Source organism: Pelophylax lessonae (genome assembly GCF_965119305.1).
Source record: "Pelophylax lessonae genome assembly, chromosome: 12".
Taxonomy (NCBI): domain Eukaryota; kingdom Metazoa; phylum Chordata; class Amphibia; order Anura; family Ranidae; genus Pelophylax; species Pelophylax lessonae.
In genome coordinates this window covers 161,375,686-161,394,441 of record NC_138779.1, presented here as the reverse complement: position 1 = coordinate 161,394,441, position 18,756 = coordinate 161,375,686, and the positions used below count along the sequence as shown (strand labels likewise).

Sequence of the window (18,756 nt, the reverse complement as noted above, 5' to 3'; positions counted from 1 at the left end):
AGTCATTTTTAAAGTTTCCCTCACTGAGACAATCAGCGCTTCCACAAAAGCGCTTTTCCGCTCTGCAACTTTAGAAGACAGGTCCTCTTCCCCATCTGACTGCGAGGACAGTGACCCTCAGGTAGAAGGCGTCCGTGGTGACCACATCAGCCTCTGAATCAGAGGATTCCACCATTGATGGAGAAGGCAGTGGCCGTTTCCGGCTAGTTGCCCTTTTAATGACAAAATCAACTTTTGTTGCCAGGCTTTCCAGAGCTGCTGAAATTGCGGCCAGCGACTGGGATCTGGACTGTCCAGGAGTCGCACAGATTTCGTCCGTGCGTGAAATCACAGCCTGAGACTACATAATTAAAGTGCAAAAAAAGGAGTACTGTCACTTTAAGAAGCACCGATCGCGGTTCCCACCGTGGATCACCGCGGTCTGCAGAGTCCAAATTTAATCTACACTAACAGCAGAGTGTGTAGGGATATGCCTGCAAAGACCCTAGTACTGTACCACCTCCAGGGAGAACCCTCTCGAACGGCCTCTGCAGCATGGAAAAGAGACACAGGAAGTAACCCTGGCCTGCAGCAGGAAGAAGCATTACAGGAAGTGACCTCGGTCTGGATGTAAAAGGTCACGCTGCCAGTGCAGTAACACAACACAAAAATGGTTGCCAATACATTTTAATAGGAAGCTCAGGGAAAATGGCTGCCACATACAAGTTAATGGGGAAAACCTGCACATTGCCAACAATTAGGATGGCGGCACCCACGGCAAGCCAGGGACCCCCAAAATGAAGGCCTCAAGGATCTACAAACAGACCCCATTAGGATGCCAGGTGCCCCAGTTACATAGCCCCCTGTGTGGATGGGAGAGGGAGACAGGGTACAAGGGACGGGTACCTGACAGGCCAGGGGGATCTTTTAGGAAGTACAGGTCCTATTATCCCCAGGAGAGGGCCCACATTCCCACCAAGGCCACCAGGGGCAATGGGGGGTTACATTTACTCAATTACCATGAATCGGTGGGCTCCGCTCCGGGCAAACCTCATCCCACCTGAAGTGGGGGTGCTGCCAGCTGAGGGGTACGCTGCAACTCAGGGCGTTCCAGGTCATCGCATCCCGGCGAGGCATCCACTCGCAGGCTCGTCCCCATCCGGACAGGGGCACAGTCGTGGCGAGGCCTAGTGCGGGACTATAACGCTCGTAGGCCAGATTGGGGTGACCATAAGGATCTAGATTATCCAGTGCGATCCCCAGCCAGCATTGCTTGTAGATCACCAGGAGAATCCCCCTGAACACTAAATAGCAAAGTGAGTAAAGAGAAATAAAATAAAATATTCAGATAAGAAAAATAAATGAGACCTGCCTGGACTACTTCTGCAAGGGGCAGCATAACCCATTCAGCTCATGAAGATGATGCTGCGTCTGTCAATGGGCGATAGAGAAAATCCAATTTTCTCTATTGCTCATTGACGGACGCAGTCTCTGTTCTTCATAACAGTAGGGACATCCCCAAGCAGTGCCATAAACATGAGGGGTGAGAACAGCAGAAAATTCCCCAAGGCTGAACCATAGCCAACCAGGCAACATAGGACTCATCAGAACAACAAGATGAGACCAACCTGAAAATAAAACAGTAAACACCCTCAAGAGAGACAAAAAACACCCTTATACGGCAGCCTGCAAAACTTTGCGGCCAAAGGAGGCATCTGCAGATGTCAGCACATCCACCTTATAAAACTTCATGAAGGAATTAACAGACGACCAGGTAGATGCCTTATGGCGAAAGGCTCAGGAAGCACTAAGCGCCCAAGTAGAATGTGCCTTAACAGGGAAAGGATAAACCTGACCCTTAATTGAATAAGCCTGAACAACTGTCTGTCTAATCCATCTGGAAATAATCGCAGCAGACGCAGGCTGCTCTTTCTTTGGTCCATCCGTGAGTACGAAGAGCAAATCTGACTTTCAAAAAGACTCAGTAGCCGCCAAGTACACCCTGATTTCCCGAACCACATCCAAAGTATGCAGTGCAAATTCCTTAGGATGCTTAGGTTAAGGAAAAAAGGAGGGTAAAACAATGTCCTCATTTAAGTGGAAACTGTACACCACCTTCGGAAGAAAGGACGGAGCACCACTTTATCCCTGGGAACTACCAGATAGGGAGAATGACAGGACAACGCCGCCAGTTCCGACACCCTGCGCACAGAAGAAATAGACACCAAAAAGGCCACCTTCTGGGTTAAGGTAAGCAGGGGAATCTCCTGAATATTTTCAAAATGAGGTTTCTGGAGAACCGACAGCACCAAATTAAGGTCACAAGGTGGCAACGGCGGTCGCACCGGAGGTGCCAAGTGTCGCCACCCCTTGATAAAATTATGTACCAGGGAATGGGTGGCCAACGGCTTTTGGAAGAAAAATGTCAAGGCCGAAACCCGACCCTTGATAGTACTCACATTGTAAAGCGCTGCGCAAACTGTTGGCGCTATATAAATCCTGTATAATAATAATAATAATACTCAAAGCCAATTTTTGAACTGTTGAAGGAAGGCCAAGATCCGAGCCACCAAGTAAGAGCAAGGGGGCACCCCAAGAGACACCACGCAATATACGACTTCCACGTACGATGATAGATCTTTCTAGAAAGAAATAAAGAAAGCCAGCACTGGTTCACCTTCAGCCACCTGTCGCTGCCACATCCCTGAACAAATACTAGAGGAAATGGGTTGTGGGAATGTGAACGTCCACCCACAGATTCACAACAGTGAAGAGGGGTTTGTATGTAGACATAGACCCACCAAAAATTGGGACTTTGTAGGCATTGACATGAGGTAGCAAGAAATAGATAATATAGACAAAACAGTTGCATAAAAAAACAGAATTTTTGTAAAATCTTACCTGTAAAATTCTTTTCTCTGAGTCCTCCGACAGTCGCCGCCGCCTCTAAGTCATCACTGTTGGGTATTGACTTCGGCTCCGCAGGAGTAGCTAGGCATAAAGACTTAGTCAAAAGAACAAAGGCATTTGAATATACACACCCATGGGGGCTGTCCCATCTGGTCAATACCCCCCTGCAGTGACCACTCCCAACTCAGTTTGGTAGCATAGCAGTAGGTAATAAGAACACAACCCCAAAAGAGGGGAGGGGGCGGCGACTGTCGGAGGACTCAGAGAAAGGAATTTTACAGGTAAGATTTTACAAAAATTCAGTTTTCTCTTACGTCCTCCGACAGTCGCCGCCGTCTCTAAGTCATCACTGTTGGGATGTCCCAAAGCAGTATAGACATGAGGGGTGGAAGATGCAACCGTAGAAAGGCAACGCAGTACCCACATCAGAGAAAGGAATCTTATATGCACCGTAAGAGAACCCTCTGGGCAACAGAAAACAATGCTCAACAGGAGCAACAGCCCATGAAAGCAAATACCAACAGCCAGGGACCCAGAAAAAAAAAAAAAACGAGGGTCCTTCATGGCACTGCCGCACTGAGAACCTTGCGGCCAAAGGAGGCATCAGCTGATGCCAGAACATCTACTTTGTAGAATTTCGAAAAAGTGTGCACCGACGACCAGGTCGCAGCCTTGCACACCTGGGCCACCGTAGCCCGATGCCAATAGGCCCAGGACACACTCACAGATCTGGTAGAGTGCGCCTTAACAGGAAAGGGTGGAACCCGTTCCTTCAAGGCGTAAGCCTGTTCAATGGTCTGTCTGATCCATTTGGCGATAGTCGCTGCAGACGCAGCCATGCCCTTCCGAGGTCCCTCAGGAAGGACAAAGAGTGAATCCGTCTTCCGAAAGGATTCCGTAGACGACAGGTAAACCCTGATCGCCCTGACAACATCCAAGGAATGCAGAGCAACCTCCTTAGGATGCTTAGGCTTCGTACAAAGCGAAGGTAGGACAATGTCCTCATTAATGTGGAACTCAGAGACCACCTTAGGAAGAAAGAAGGGATGCGGACGCAAGACCACCTTATCCTGGTGAATCACCAAGTACGGAGAACGGCAAGATAACGCTGCCAGTTCTGACACCCTCCGAGCCGAAGTGATCGCCACCAAAAAGGCAACCTTCTTAGACAGCAGAGGCAACGAGATACCCCGAATGTTTTCAAAGGGAGCACGCTGTAACACAGACAGAACCAAGTTCAAGTCCCATGGAGGTAAGGGCTCCTTCCTGGGAGGAGCCAAATGTCGCACACCTTAAAAGAAGGTGCGAACCAGAGAATGAGATGCCACAGGGCGTTGGAAAAGAATAGCCAGTGTGGATACCTGGCCCTTGATCATGGCCAGCACCAAGTGCTGGTCTACACCAGACTGGAGGAAGGCCAACACTCTCGACACCGAGTACGAGCGAGGGGAGAACCCCCTGGACTCACACCAGGCGAAGTAAGCCTTCCAGGTACGGTAATAGATTTTACCAGAGGAGGTTTTCCTAGCCTTGACAAGGGTAGGGATGACCTCAGGGGATAGACCCCTGTCCCTCAGGACCTGGGTCTCAACAGTCAGGCCGTTAAAGCCAGCGACTGTAAAGCAGGATGGAAGATCGGACCCTGAGACAGGAGATCTTCCCGCAAAGGGCAGCCGCCACGGAGGCGCCACTGCCAGGGTGTCTACTGCGTCGGCCAGAGGATCACTGGACCGAGCCACAAACTTTGAAACTTTCCTGTTTTGTCTGGAGGCGAACAGGTCCACATCCGGGGTCACCCACCGGAGACACAGCTGTTGGAACACCTGTGCATGCAGCGATCACTCTCCCTGATCTAGGGTTTGACGACTCAGGTACTTTGCCTGCCAATTGTCTACGTCGGGAATATACACGGCGGATAGGGCTGGGATGTAATCCTCTGCCCAGCGCAGGATTTCGGCTACCTCCAGAGCAGCCACAGCAATCCTGGTGCCCCCTTGATGATTGACATATATAACAGCTGTGACATTGTCCGACTGGACTCGGACAGAACACCCCTAGAGATTGTCCGTCTGGTGGAACAGGCTCAACTTGATTGTTCTCAGTTCTAGAACGTTGATCGGGAGCTTGGACTCTTCCAGGTCCCTTGAACATTCAGGGTGCCCAGCACTCCTCCCGCCCCCCCTCAACCGGTCAAGCAGGCATCTGTCGTCACCGTCGTCCAGAATACTGGAAGGAAGGATTTCCCATGGAGAAGATTCGGAGAGCTGAGCCACCAATTCAGAGTCCTTGGATCTCCGACTCAAACAAATCAGACTGTCCAGGGATTGAGCATCCTTGTCCCATTTGACAAGGATCTCCTGTTGCAAACGTCTTGTGTAGGCCTTAGCATATGGTACGGCCTCGAAGGAGGACACCATCAGGCCCAGTACCTGCATAGATGACCTGAGAGACACCAGGTCGGAAGCCAGTAGCAACAGAATCGCTTCCCATAACTTCTGTAACTTCACAGGAGGTAGAAATACCTTTCCTGAAGCTGAATCTAGGATCATCCTTAAATACTCCAGTCTGGTTGTTGGAACCAGGGCAGATTTCTGAAGGTTGAGATACCAACCGAACTGCTTCAGTGTCCAAATCCCGTTCCAATGTAACAGACGAGTCCGCTCGGAGAAGATCGTTCAGGTAACTCAGAATCGCTATTCCTCTGTTGTAGCAGAGCCAGGATAGGGGCTAAAACCTTGGTGAAGATCCTGGGAGCAGAGGCTAGACCAAACGGTAACGCCACAAATTGAAAATGGTCCTTACCCAGCGCGAAGCAGAGGAATCGTTGATGACCCTGGCAAATAGGGACATGGAGATCGGCATCCTTGATATTGATCGAGGCCAGCAGGTCCCCCTGATGCAATTACGCCACCACTGACCGCAGGGACTCCATGCAAAATTTCTGGACGCGCAGAAAGCGGTTCAGAGTTTTGAGGTCCAAGATTGGACGCAATTTGCCCTCCTTCCGTGGTACGGTAAACAGGTTCGAATAGAACCTTTGAAAGCATTCCTGATGAGGAACTGGTATAATCGCGCCTTGTGACAGCATATCTCGAATCGCTTCCTGCAGCCCCGCAAGGCGGTCTGGGGACAGCTGAATATTGCAGGGAAAAAAATATGTCTGGCAGAAGGGAACAAAACTATCTTGTACCCAGACCGAATTACCTCGTGGACCCACCTGTCGTGCAACAGTGAGGTCCAAGGATCCAGGAGTAAACAGAGACATTCCCCCACCCCTGAAGTGGGTGGGGGCGCCCCTTCAGGCAGAAGGGGTTTTCTTGGAGGTGCTGGGGGCAGAGGATTTCGGCTTACCAGCCCACCGTTTCCCAGATCCTTTTCTGCCCGAAGTCCTTTTGGTTTTCTGCGACATGGTCGCACGAAAAAGACGCTTCTGGGCTGTAAAGGAAGGACCTCGCTTACGCGAGGGAGACTTACCCTTATTTGAGTGAGGAAGGACTGTGCTCTTTCCCCCAGTGACCATCTTGATCAAGTCATCCAAGGGGGAACCAAAAAGGCAATCACCCTGAAAGGGAAGATCCGCCAAAAGCTTTTTAGAAGCCTGGTTGGCCGACCAGGACTTTAGCCAGATCACACATCTGATGAGCACACTTACCACTGACGCTTTGGCCGTGAGTGGAAGAACGTCCAGTTTAGCATCGCATACAAATTGCAGAGTGTGATAATTGGTCAGCGAGTTGCAGGGCAGATGACGGTAACGAGGTTACCACCAGTGCCTCTCTCAGAGCCTTTACCCATTCAAACATAGTCTGAGAGACTAAAATGGTAGTCAGGGCAGGCCTGAGAATAAATCCCACTACCGTATACAGGTGTCGGGATAAGACCTCAATACGTCTGTCAATCGGATCAGGGAGAGATGAGGATTCTGCCACCGGTAAAATCGTGGCCTTGTGAATACCACATATCTGGGGGTCCACCTGAGGGGGGACCGTCCATTTGCGTAAGAGCTCTTAATCAAACGGGTAGCGTCTAGCCAAACTTTTGGGAATTGCAAGCGTACGATTAGATCGCCGCCATTGTTCCTCCACTAAGGCAGACAAGACTTCGGGACAAGGGAAAACCTTGGCCGATTTCTTTGCCCTGAGGGATCCAAAGGATACCTAGGCTCCTTGTGATTTACATAGTTACATAGTAGGTGAGGTTGAATAAAGACCATAGTCCATCCATTTCAACCTGTGTAGGTGTGTGTGGCCGTAATCATCTCTCATACCCCTGAATGTTTTTCTCCTTGAGATGTACGTCTAAGAGTCTTTTGAAAGCCACCATACCTCCCGCAGAAACCACCTCTTGTGGTAGACAATTCCACAATCTTGTTGTCCTAACAGTAAAGAATCCCCCCACGTTGCCTGAGGTTAAAACGCTTCTCCTCCAATCACATTGTATTCCCCCGAGTCCTCATGCAATCGTTTCGACTGAATAGCTTTTTTTTTTATGCTGCGATCACCATTGAGATATTTATAAATTGCTATCATGTCCCCTCTCAGGCGTCTCTTCTCCAGGGAGAATAAATCAAGCGATTGCAGATGCTCTTCATAATTAAGGTCCTCCAATCCCCTAATTAGTTTAGTTGCCCTTCTCTGGACTCTCTCCAGCTGCAACACATCCCTCCTGAGGACTGGGTACCAGAACTGGACAGAGTACTCCAGATGTGGTCGGACCAGAGTTTTATAAAGTGGAAGGATTATAGTCTTATCTCTGGAATACATACCTTTTTTTATGCATGCTAATATTCTGCCGGCTTTGGCAGCTGCCGCTTGACATTGCATGCTATTGCTAAGTCTATCCTCTACCAAGACTCCCAGATCTTTCTCCATTTTTGATTCCCCCCCTAAAGTGCATTGTGCTTTTATGTTTTTAGTCCCCAAGTGCAAAACCTTACACTTCTCCACAATAAACCTCATTTGCCATGTTGTTGCCCACTCTGTTATTTTGTCCAGGTCATTCTGTAGGATTTCTGCTTCATGCTGTGTAGTTATTGCTCTGCCCAATTTTGTGTCATCTGCAAAAACTGATATAGAACAACTGATCCCGTCCTCAATGCTGTTTATGAATAATTTGAACAAGGTTGGTCCCAGGACTGAGCCTTGGGGGACCCCACTTACCACCTCAGACCAGTGAGTATGCGCTATTTATTACCACCCTTTGGACAAGCCCTTTTAGCAAGTTCCGTATCCAAGAGTAAACCCTGCGGTCGATGCCTGCAGACCTTATTTTATAAATTAAGCGTTTGTGGGGAACTGTATCAAACGCCTTAGCCAAATCAGGGTACACCACATCCACTGGTCTCTCCCTATCTAGCTCGCAGCTCACCTCCTCATAGAATGTTAAGAGATTGGTTTGACAAGAACGCCCATTTGTAAACCCGTGCTGATTACTGCTGATGATGTTGTTGTCTTTAGCAAACTCTACGATATAGTCCCTGATCATCCCCTCCAGAAGTTTACATACTATCGATGTCAGACTGACAGGCCTATAATTTCCCAGGACATGCCTCTGCCCTTTTTTGAATATCGGTACCACATTTACATTCCTCCAATCCCCTGGTCCATTTCCAGTCATAATACTGTCAGAAAAGATCACGAACAGTGGTCTAGATATAACCTTACTAATTTCTTTGAGTACTCTTGGATGGTATGCCACCCGGGCCTGGTGATTTGTGTTAATTTTATCCAGCCTTTTCCTCATTTCACCCTTTGTTAGCCATAGCGGCAAGTCCTGTGTATTACTACTAACCATACAGTCATGGTCAGTGTACCCTTTCTTTTCATGTGTAAAGACTGACGAGAAAAAAGCGTTCAGCACGGTTGCTTTTTCAGTGTCCTCTAACCATCCTCCCATCATCGTTAATTATGTGTGCAACATGCTCTGCCCTAGTTTTTTTGCAGGTTGATATATTTAAAGAATTTCTTTGGGTTCTTTTTACTATCCTCCGCTATTTGTCTCTCAAAGTTGATTTTAGCCATTTTGATTTCGTATTTACTTTTCTTATTTGCCTCCTTGTATTGCTCGAAAGCCAATACTGTGCCCTCTGATTTATATTTCTTGAAGGCCATTTTTTTCCCCCTAATAAGTTTTTTAACATTACGGTTTAGCCAGCCAGGTTTGGCTTTGTCTCTTCTACATTTATTTCCCATAGGAATGCACTGCAAGATGCATTTATTTAATGTTCCTAAAGCATTCCCATTTTTCCTCCGTGGTCAGTGTTCCCAGGGTTTTATCACAGTTTACCCTTTCCATCATTGAGCACAATTTGGGAAAGTTTGCCCTTCTGAAGTTTAGGGTTCTTATGTTCCCCTCTTGCCTTGTTATATTATTTACGCTAAATGTGATCATCCTGTGATCGCTAGAGCCCAGGTTGTCCTGGACTCCTACCTCCGAAATTAGGTCTGGGTCATTAGTGATCAATAGATCCAGGACTGCATTTTCTCTAGTGGGAGAATCCACCAACTGAGACATGTAGTTGTCCTGTAACATTTCCATGAATAGATGGGCCTTCTGTGAGTGTGTAGTCCCCTCTTCCCAGTCAATGTCGGGATAATTAAAGTCCCCCCAATATGATGACTGATCCCAGTTTTGCCACTTTACCCAACAGTGATATAAATTCCAGCTCTACCTCCTCCCTTTGGTTGGGTGGCCTATAGCAAACCCCCACAATTACTTTTCCCTTTACTTCTTCCCTATGGAGTTCTACCCACACGGATTCTAACTCCATACTCATCCCTTCCATAATATCACTCCTCTCCATCATCCTTATATTATTCTTGACATAGAGACATACCCCTACCCCTCTTTTTCCTACCCTGTCCTTCCGGTACACCGAATACCCTTGGATATTGGCCAGCCAGTCATGTGAGGGGTCGAACCAAGTTTCGGTTTTTCCCACAAGGTCTATGTCCTCCTCATGTACTAACATTTCCAACTCACTCACTCATTGCTCAGGAGATTGCTAACCACTTCAAACAAAAGACTGATACAATCCGTAAGGAGATCATTGCTGTTCAGATACCTTCCATGCTTTACGCTTCATGCCCATAGATGCGATCACTACTTCCCTCATTCAACCCCACCACTATAGACGAGGTTGCTAAACTACTTGCTAATGTCTACTTAACCACCTGCCCTCTGGATCCTGTTCCCTCGCAAATGCTACGTTCACCCTCTGGCCCTATTCTACACTCAATAACCCACATCTTCAATCTCTCCCTCTCTTCTGGCATCTTCCCCAACTCTCTAAAACATGCACTAGTCAGCCCCATACTTAAAAAGCCCTCACTGGACCCAACCGATCTTGACAACCTACGCCCTATTTCCTTGCTCCCCTTTTTATCGAAACTCCTTGAACGTCTGGTCTACAACCGACTGTGCGACCACCTTGCCGAGAATAGCCTCCTTGATCCCCTTCAGTCTGGATTTCGGCCTCAACACTCCACTGAAACTGCTCTCCTAAAACTGACAGACGATCTACTAACGGCCAAAACCAATGGACACTATTCTATACTCCTCCTCCTGGACCGTTCTGCTGCCTTTGATATGGTTGACCATCCCCTCCTCCTCAAAAAACTCCACGCCTTTGGTCTCCGTGACTGTACTCTTTACTGGCTATCTTCCTACTTATCTAATCGCACCTTTAGCGTTACTTACAATCCTTCCCTTCTCTGTTGGGGTCCCCCAAGGCTCTGTTCTTGGACCCCTACTATTTTCAATCTACACCTCCTCTCTGGGTCAGCTAATAGCCTCCCACGGCTTCCAATACCATCTCTACGCTGACGATACCCAAATCTACTTATTCACCCCTCAGCTTTCTCCCTCAGTCTCCACACGTATCACTAATTTACTATCTGATATATCGGTCTGGATGTCACACCACTTCCTCAAACACAATCCCTCCAAAACCAAGCTAATAATTTTTCCTCCACCACGTGCCCCTTCCCCTGATCTCTCTGTCAACATTGATGGAATTACTATCAGCCCATCCCCGCATGCCAAGGTCCTAGGTGTGGTCCTGGACTCTGAACTCTCCTTCAAGCCCCACATCCAATTGCTGTCAAAATCTTGCCGCCTTAACCTCCGCAACATCTCCAAAATACGCCCCTTTCTAACCAAAGACACAACAAAGCTTCTAGTTCACTCCCTGATCATCTCGCGCCTCGACTACTGCAAATCCCTTCTCAATGGCTTACCTCTACACAGGCTATCCCCCCTTCAATCCATCATGAATGCTGCCACCAGACTCATCCATCTTACCAATCGCTCAGTGTCCGCCGCTCCTCTCTGTCAAGCCCTCCACTGGCTTCCGCTCACCCAATGAATCAAATTCAAAATACTAACAACATCTTACAAAGCCATCCACAGCTTAGCCCCCAACTACATCACTAGCCTAGTCTCAAAATACCAACCTAATCGCTCTCTTCATTCCTCTCAGAACCTCCTGCTCTCTAGCTCCCTTGTCACCTCCTCCCATGCTCGCCTCCAGGACTTTACCAGAGCCTCTCCAATCCTATGGAACTCCTTACCCTTATCTGTCCGATTATCTCTGGCTCTATTAGATTTTAGGCGATCTCTGAAAACCCTCCTCTTCAGAGAAGCCTATCCTACCCACACCTAACAACTCTACCTCCATTTTATCAATCTGCCTTCCCCCTCGGTTACTGCCTTTTGTTTTACTTGATCCTCCTTTCTAGATTGTAAGCTCTAACGAGCAGGGCCCTCTGATTCCTACTGTATTGAATTGTACTGTAACTGTAATGTCTTCCCCCACATTGTAAAGAGCTGCGCAAACTGTTGGCGCTATATAAATCCTGTATCTATATTAATAATAACTCATCCATTTTATTAGCTAGGCTCCTGGCATTGCATATACCACTCTTAGTTTTGTTGATAGTGAATGGTGATTATTTTTATTCCTGTTTGGTCTGAGGTTTTCCCGCACAGACCCCCCAATTGACGTTATGGAACTACTGTCACTGCAGACTCTACTACTACCTTCTGTCCTTTGCTCCCTTCTGACTGACTCTACTTCTGAGCCCCCCCGCCCCCTGTCTCCTAGTTTAAAAGCTCCTCCAACTTGGTGGCCATCTTACTTCCCAAAAGAGCTGTACCATCCCCATTAAGGTGCAGCCCATCCTTACTAAAGAGCCGGTAGCTGACTGAGAAGTCAGCCCAGTTCTCCAGGAACCCAAACCCTTCCTTCCTACACCAGTTCCTCAGCCACTTGTTAAGTTCCCTAATCTCCTTCTGCCTCTCTGGTGTGGCTCGAGGTACCGGCAGTATTTCAGAGAAAACCACCTTGGAGGTCCTATTCCTCAATCTATTCCCTGAAATCGTTCTTTTGGATCCTCCACCTTCCTCTTACTTGGTGATTAGTGCCCACATGCACCATGACCGCTGGGTCATCCCCAGTCCCGCCCAATAATCTGTCTACCCGATCTGCGTTGTGCCGTACTTGAGCGCCCGGTAAACCACATACTGTCCGGCTACCGCAATCTTTGACAGATTGCCCTCTCTGTCCTCTTGATGATTGAGTCCCCCACTACCACAACCTGTCTAACCTTTTCTTCCTGGAGCCGCCACTCCCCTGGAAGCTGGGGAAGGGCGCCTGCTCCAGCACTGCCACCCCTGAGCTAAAACCCCTCTCAACCTGCAACTTGGCAAATTTGTTAGGGTGTATCAACTCAGGACTGGCCTCCCTGGCACTCATCCCTCTACCCTTCCTAATGGTCACCCAACTGCCTACCCTTGATGCCTGCGTCTCCTCTACTCCTCCCACCTCTATGCTGGCCCCTGCCAGCGCCTGAAAGGTAATGTCCAAGCTCCTTTCCAGGTTGTTGATGCTACGCAGTGTTGCCACTATGTTTTCTAGATCCAGGATCTGGGCTTCCAGAGAAACAAGTCGCACACATCCTGCACAGCAGTATTCACCCTCGATTGGTTCATCAAGGAACGCATACATGGAGCAAGAAGTGCACTGAGTGGCATCCCCAATCCTGTCAGACTTTATTACCCTCTACTCTATGGGGATAATTAGTAATGACCTGCTATTCCTTACCAACACTATCTCCCCAGGTAGGCGCGGTCGGGCGCAGTCAGGCGCGGTCGGTCGCAGTCAGGCGCGGTCGGTCGCAGTCAGGCGCGGTCGGTCGCAGTCAGGCGCGGTCGGTCGCAGTCAGGCACGGCCGCGCAGGGCACCGTCAGTCGCAGGGCACCGTCAGTCGCAGGGCACCGTCAGTCGCAGGGCACCGTCAGTCGCAGGGCACCGTCAGTCGCAGGGCACCGTCAGTCGCAGATAAGATTTAGAATTTGCATCTGTGATTTTTAGAGTGTACCTCACTGAGGATATCAAAGCATCAATCAGTGCCTTTTCCTGTGCCAAGGCACAGGGTGTGGAAACATCCTCTTCCGCGTCAGAAAAGTCTGAATGCGAGGACGCATCCTCCAAAAGGGGGTCTGCGTCGCCGGCGACCATATCGGCCTCAGAATCTGAGGTCTGAGATGAGACAGGCAAGGGCCGAGGGTGTTTCTTAGTAAATGAAGCCTCAATAACTGTCTATTTTTCTGGACATTTCTTGCATCAGACAATAAAGTCACATCATGAGCCTCAGAAGCAGGCAACAACGATACATCGGGGGTCGCAGACAAACTTGGGGAATCCATGTTAGACATATGGCCAAACAGTAGGATTGCACAGTAAGAATGTAAAGAGCAGAAAGGGAAATGGGGAAACACCGGAACCTGCACCGTAAGGGGTTAAACAGAAGCTTCTCCTGGAAACCGGAGCAATGGCCTAAGAGGGAGCAATCCGTGCCTAATCGCCAAATATTAACGCCCCTGAGGCTAAGTGAGGTTACAAAGGCACCACAGGTCCCGACAAAGACCGCCGCTACCGGTGTGCACTGCGCCTTTAAGAGGCTAACGCGATGCACACAGTGCTACTCCGGGGGATAATTCTAAGCCCCCTAAAGGCCTGAAACCCCTCTGAAGATGAAAAGGTGAAGGCCAGGGTAATTAAACTCCTCTAGAGTAGTTACCACATGGAGAACAACAAGGTCCATCAACAGCATGGAGAAGAGAAGGTAGAAACGCCCCCACCCACAAGAGCCAGAAGCTCCTGTGCTGAGCAGTATGGAGAAGAGAAGGTAGAAACGCCCCCGCCCACAAGATCCAGAACCTCCTGTGCTGTTTTGTCTCTGGCTCCAGCAAAATGGACACCAGTATTACAGTGATAGGGATACTCAGGCAGGCTGCTGAGGAATGTTAAGGCTGCAGGCCACGGTAAAATGGCGGCTTAGTACCGATGAGCATGTGACCTCGGGACTAGTGAGGCCTACCCTAGCAAAAAGGTCTGGGGGCCCTGCTAAGGGTCATCCCGGCGGATGAACCCCCCCCCAAAGGTAGCGGTATGAGGCGCAACCATGTACCCCCTCCAAGTCCCCCCCCCGTCCACTACCCGGTACAGCACCTGAGGCGACTTACATAGAGGACCCCCCCAATAAAAGTGTCCCAGGGGTCCAGAGCCCAGGGTAGGAGGGGAAGGTCCCAGGTGACCCCTGATAGTGGAGGAGGGTGGTAGGAGGTATGGGTACCCGAGGGTCCTACTCCCCTATGGAGGAGCCCACATCCGCCCCAGGCCCGCTAACCAGACGGGGGGACTGTACTTACCGGACCACGCTGCTGAGGGTGGGGGTCCATCCTGACAGACTGCCTCTGCACCGTAGTGAGAGCACTGTCGGCCAAGGGGCATGCTGCAACGCTGGCATGCCAGGTGTGTGCGTCCCGGCGGGGTGTTTCACCCGCAGGCCAGTCCCCGTCCGTGGGACTATAGTCGCTATGGAGACCCAACGTGGAGCTATGGTCTGCAAGCGCTCGCTGGCACAAACTGGGAGACTGTAAGGCTCTCATATAGCCAGTCCGAAACCCAGCCAGCATTCCACAGGAACTGGAGTCAGCGGCAACAAAAAAATAAAAGAAAAAAAGGTTTCCTTTAAGACATTTAAAAAAGAGCTAGGACAAAAAGGTCCCAGCAGGGAGCTGTTTGGCCACTCCTAAGACCAGGCAGCTAAAACTGCATGATATTCTGTGGCGTTGCACGGGTACCTTAAAACAAGCTATAAAAAATTAAATTCTTACCACCATAACTAAAGTGTCAATAAACCCAAAAAATTGCATCTTAAAGTATATCTAAAGGTCAAAATTTTAAATCACATGCATTTCAACATTGGATTTCAATCCTACTCCTATTAACCTGAAATGATGATGAAAATATAAAAAAGGTACTTACAAGCATTTTAATTTGTGTGATATTAATCACACACATATTAGGGCACATACACATGGGTTTATTGAGCCTTTAATTTTCCAACAAAAGTAATGCAGTTTTCTTTACCTTTATCTCTGGTGTAGAACTAAACGTAGGTGGACCATTAAGAAGCGGCTGGCTTGGTTTAGGGTCACCGAAACTTGGTGTTGGTGAACTTGGAGAGTTTACACTTAAGGGCAATAGTAAACTGGACCCAGTGCTGGTATTACTGCTGTTGCTGGATGGTTGGGAGACACTGTTTGTCTCTTTCCTAGAAGAAATTAAAAAACTCAAATAACAACCTTCATAATATTATCGAGAACAGTAGGTAGCAACTCAAATACGCTAATACTAGTAGAGGGCAGTCAGACACACTGAATGCTACATATGACTGTTCTTTGCACTAAATCGTATCACAGCAAACACCTTGCAATCCTCTCTCCAGTTCTAAATAATAAATATAATATCACTGAATTTCAAACAGATTTTTGCTTTGACAGCTTTGTTCTCTGCTTTCATTACAAGTCAAATTGCTTAGGTAATTTTCTGACAATTTTTTTGACAAACCAGCATTTATTTAACAATAATTTGTCAGGTCGTTGTTGTTTAATGACTGGATTCAAAAGTTGGGAAGTATTGCATTAGCTATTACTATTTACTGTGACCATTGCTGATTTAGATTGGCAAATCCCAGCACTTAAACCATGCATCTAAACTTGCATGTTGCAGGTGCTAGGATGCTCATCCTGCCTTCATTGTCTACCTAGTGGTCTCTCTTAGATGAAGAAGATGGAACAAAACCTTCCTAAAAAGGAATTCAAATGACACAGCAGGTAATGAAACTGTACCTGAATAAAAGGACAATGACCTCTTTGTTATAAAGAATATTGTATTGAACCTAGCATATTTTAAAACGCAGCAATATAAAGGACGTACCCTTTTTCACATAACTAAGGTTTTGCCACCTGTTGCTAACACCAGCCAAAATGATGGCTACTTACATTACAAACTGACAAACCAAGCTAGAGATAAAGTACACCGTTAATACTCTTCTATGTTCTACAAGTCCCCCTCTCAAATCCCACTCCTACTCTCTCCCTATTTGTTCATCCCGCCCACCCACTATCTGTTTGGACATACGGGATGACTTTAGCAGCATTTACACACTCGCCATTCTACTTCAGCTTAGTGCTGAATGGAAGAGCTATAGACTTTTTTTTTAACACACACAGGTAATGCAAACAAGATTTTTTCCAACTAATCAGCTACCCCTCTGTAATGTCTGCCTAACTATGAGTCAAACAAGGATTATAGGCTAGCGCTGAGGACTGCAATTATTGTGATACCACTGTATAGTGGGCTGCTGCTGTTATAAAAGGTGGTGTCCCTTTATAAAGTGTATAGTGCAAAAGTATACCTGCGTTGCTACCAAAGCAAACTCATAAATAGATTTCAGTAAATATAGTGCATAAATAATCTGTGTAAAGTGCTAATGCTCAACTTAAAATACACATTACTATATCATAAATCCCAATCAATATATATCAATCACTATAAAAATTCAATAAATACAAATTTTATACACGTGAAAATAATAAATGTGAATAAAGTCTTTCAATAAAAGACGTGCTTCAATAGTGACAGTCTTTGTGCAAAACATAAGTCCAAAGTGCTGCGTGCTCGTAAAACAAGTGCTGGTGCTCTCTTTACATGGGTAGGTGCTCCCCTCCTGGACCCCTACTCACCAGAAGCCAAATAATACACCGCTTTCAGAATATCTTTAGATAGGGCGAGCCTTATTGGACCATCAACTCAATCAGATTTCTTGTAGATCATATCATCCAGGTATTGCTTCATATCATCCAGGTATTGCTTAAAAAAAATGGAAAGAGATGCTGGCATCGTGAAGTATGTAACCACTTGAGCAATACCTGGATGATATGATCTACAAGAAAGCTGATTGAGTTGATGGTCCAATAAGGCTCGCCCTATCTAAAGATATTCTGAAAGTGGGGTATTATTTGGCTTCTGGTGAGTAGGGGTCCAGGAGGGGAGCACCTACCCATCTAAAGAGAGCACCAGCACTTGTTTTACGAGCACGCAGCACTTTGGACTTATGTTTTGCACAAAGACTGTCACTATTGAAGCACGTCTTTTATTGAAAGACTTTATTCACATTTATTATTTTCACGTGTATAAAATTTATTTTTATTGAATTTTTATAGTGATTGATATATATTGATTGGGATTTATGATATAGTAATGTGTATTTTAAGTTGAGCATTAGCACTTTACACAGATTATTTATGCACTATATTTACTGAGATCTATTTAGGAGTTTGCTTTGGTAGCAGCGCAGGTATACTTTTGCACTATACACTTTATGAGTCAAACAGTTAGCTGAATTTCTTCAGGTGCGCTGAATGCTGGTACTTGTAAAGCACAGGACAGTACTTGCTGTGTACTTAATTCTTCAAAGGACCCTTGACTGTCCATTAGTGATGGTGTAAGAGGCCACTATTTCAAATTTAGTTTATGTCGAAAGATACAGATTTTTGATTCACCTGTAAAATCTTTATTATAGTAGACTGCAGAACACAAGCACCTTAAAAAAAAAAAATGGGATTTTTGTAATTACCATTCATCGACGGACACAGCGCTGCATAAAACATAAGTACTGGGTTATATTGCTTCCTCCAGGAGTAGGACTAAGATGAGCAAAAAACACCTGGCTACGCCCATAGGCCATCCTCAGCTGGTACATAACCCCCCCCCCCCCCCCAGCTCTAGGTAATCCGTTTAGTAGCAAGCGGTATTAGAAGTATTAAACCTATTTAGAAGGGGGTGGGTGCTGTGTCCATTGATGAACTCAGAAATGAATTATACGGTAAGTACAAAAATCCCATTTTCGCTTTCGTTCATCGACGGACACAGCGCTCCATAAATCATAACTACTAGACAACCAAAAGGAAAATGAGGGGTGGGGACAATAACCAAAGGATAAAAATAAGAGCCCTTAACCAGGACACAGGAGCCCCATCTGAAAAATAAAAACAAAGAAAAAACACCCCTCAAGAGGGAACAGCCCCTCTTAAACAGCAGCAGCAAAACTTTGCGGCCAAAAGAAGCATGCGCAGATGATAAAGTATCTTCTTTGTAGAATTTTGTAAGCTTATGCACCGACAACCAAATGGTCGCCTTGCAAACTTGTGATATTGATGCTCGATGATGGAAGGCCCAAGAAGTACTCAGTGCCCGAGTAGGATGCCCTGTGACAGGGAAAGGTGGAACCTGACCTGTATTGGAATAGGCCTGGGTCACCGTCTGTCTGATCCATCTCGAGATAGTAGCCGAAGAAAAGGCCAGCCCTTTCCTTGGTTCGTCCGTAACCACAAAAAGCGAGTCTAACCTTTGTAGCTGCCAGATACACCCGAATTGCACGGACAACATGCAAGGTATGCAAAGCAAATTCCTTGGGACGACCTGGCTTGGGACACAAGGAAGGCATCACAATGTCC

General features: G+C 47.2%; 1 protein-coding gene across 2 annotated transcripts in view; it reads right to left on the bottom strand.

The window, feature by feature from the left end:
* CNOT3 (CCR4-NOT transcription complex subunit 3) overlaps window positions 1-18,756 on the bottom strand; it is an 894,807-nt gene that overhangs the window by 225,040 nt on the left and 651,011 nt on the right. For both annotated transcript variants that reach the window (XM_082273841.1, XM_082273842.1), the window contains exon 13: window positions 15,326-15,509. In XM_082273841.1, the coding sequence (XP_082129967.1) occupies window positions 15,326-15,509 (184 nt within the window). The remainder of the gene's footprint in view (window positions 1-15,325; window positions 15,510-18,756) is intronic.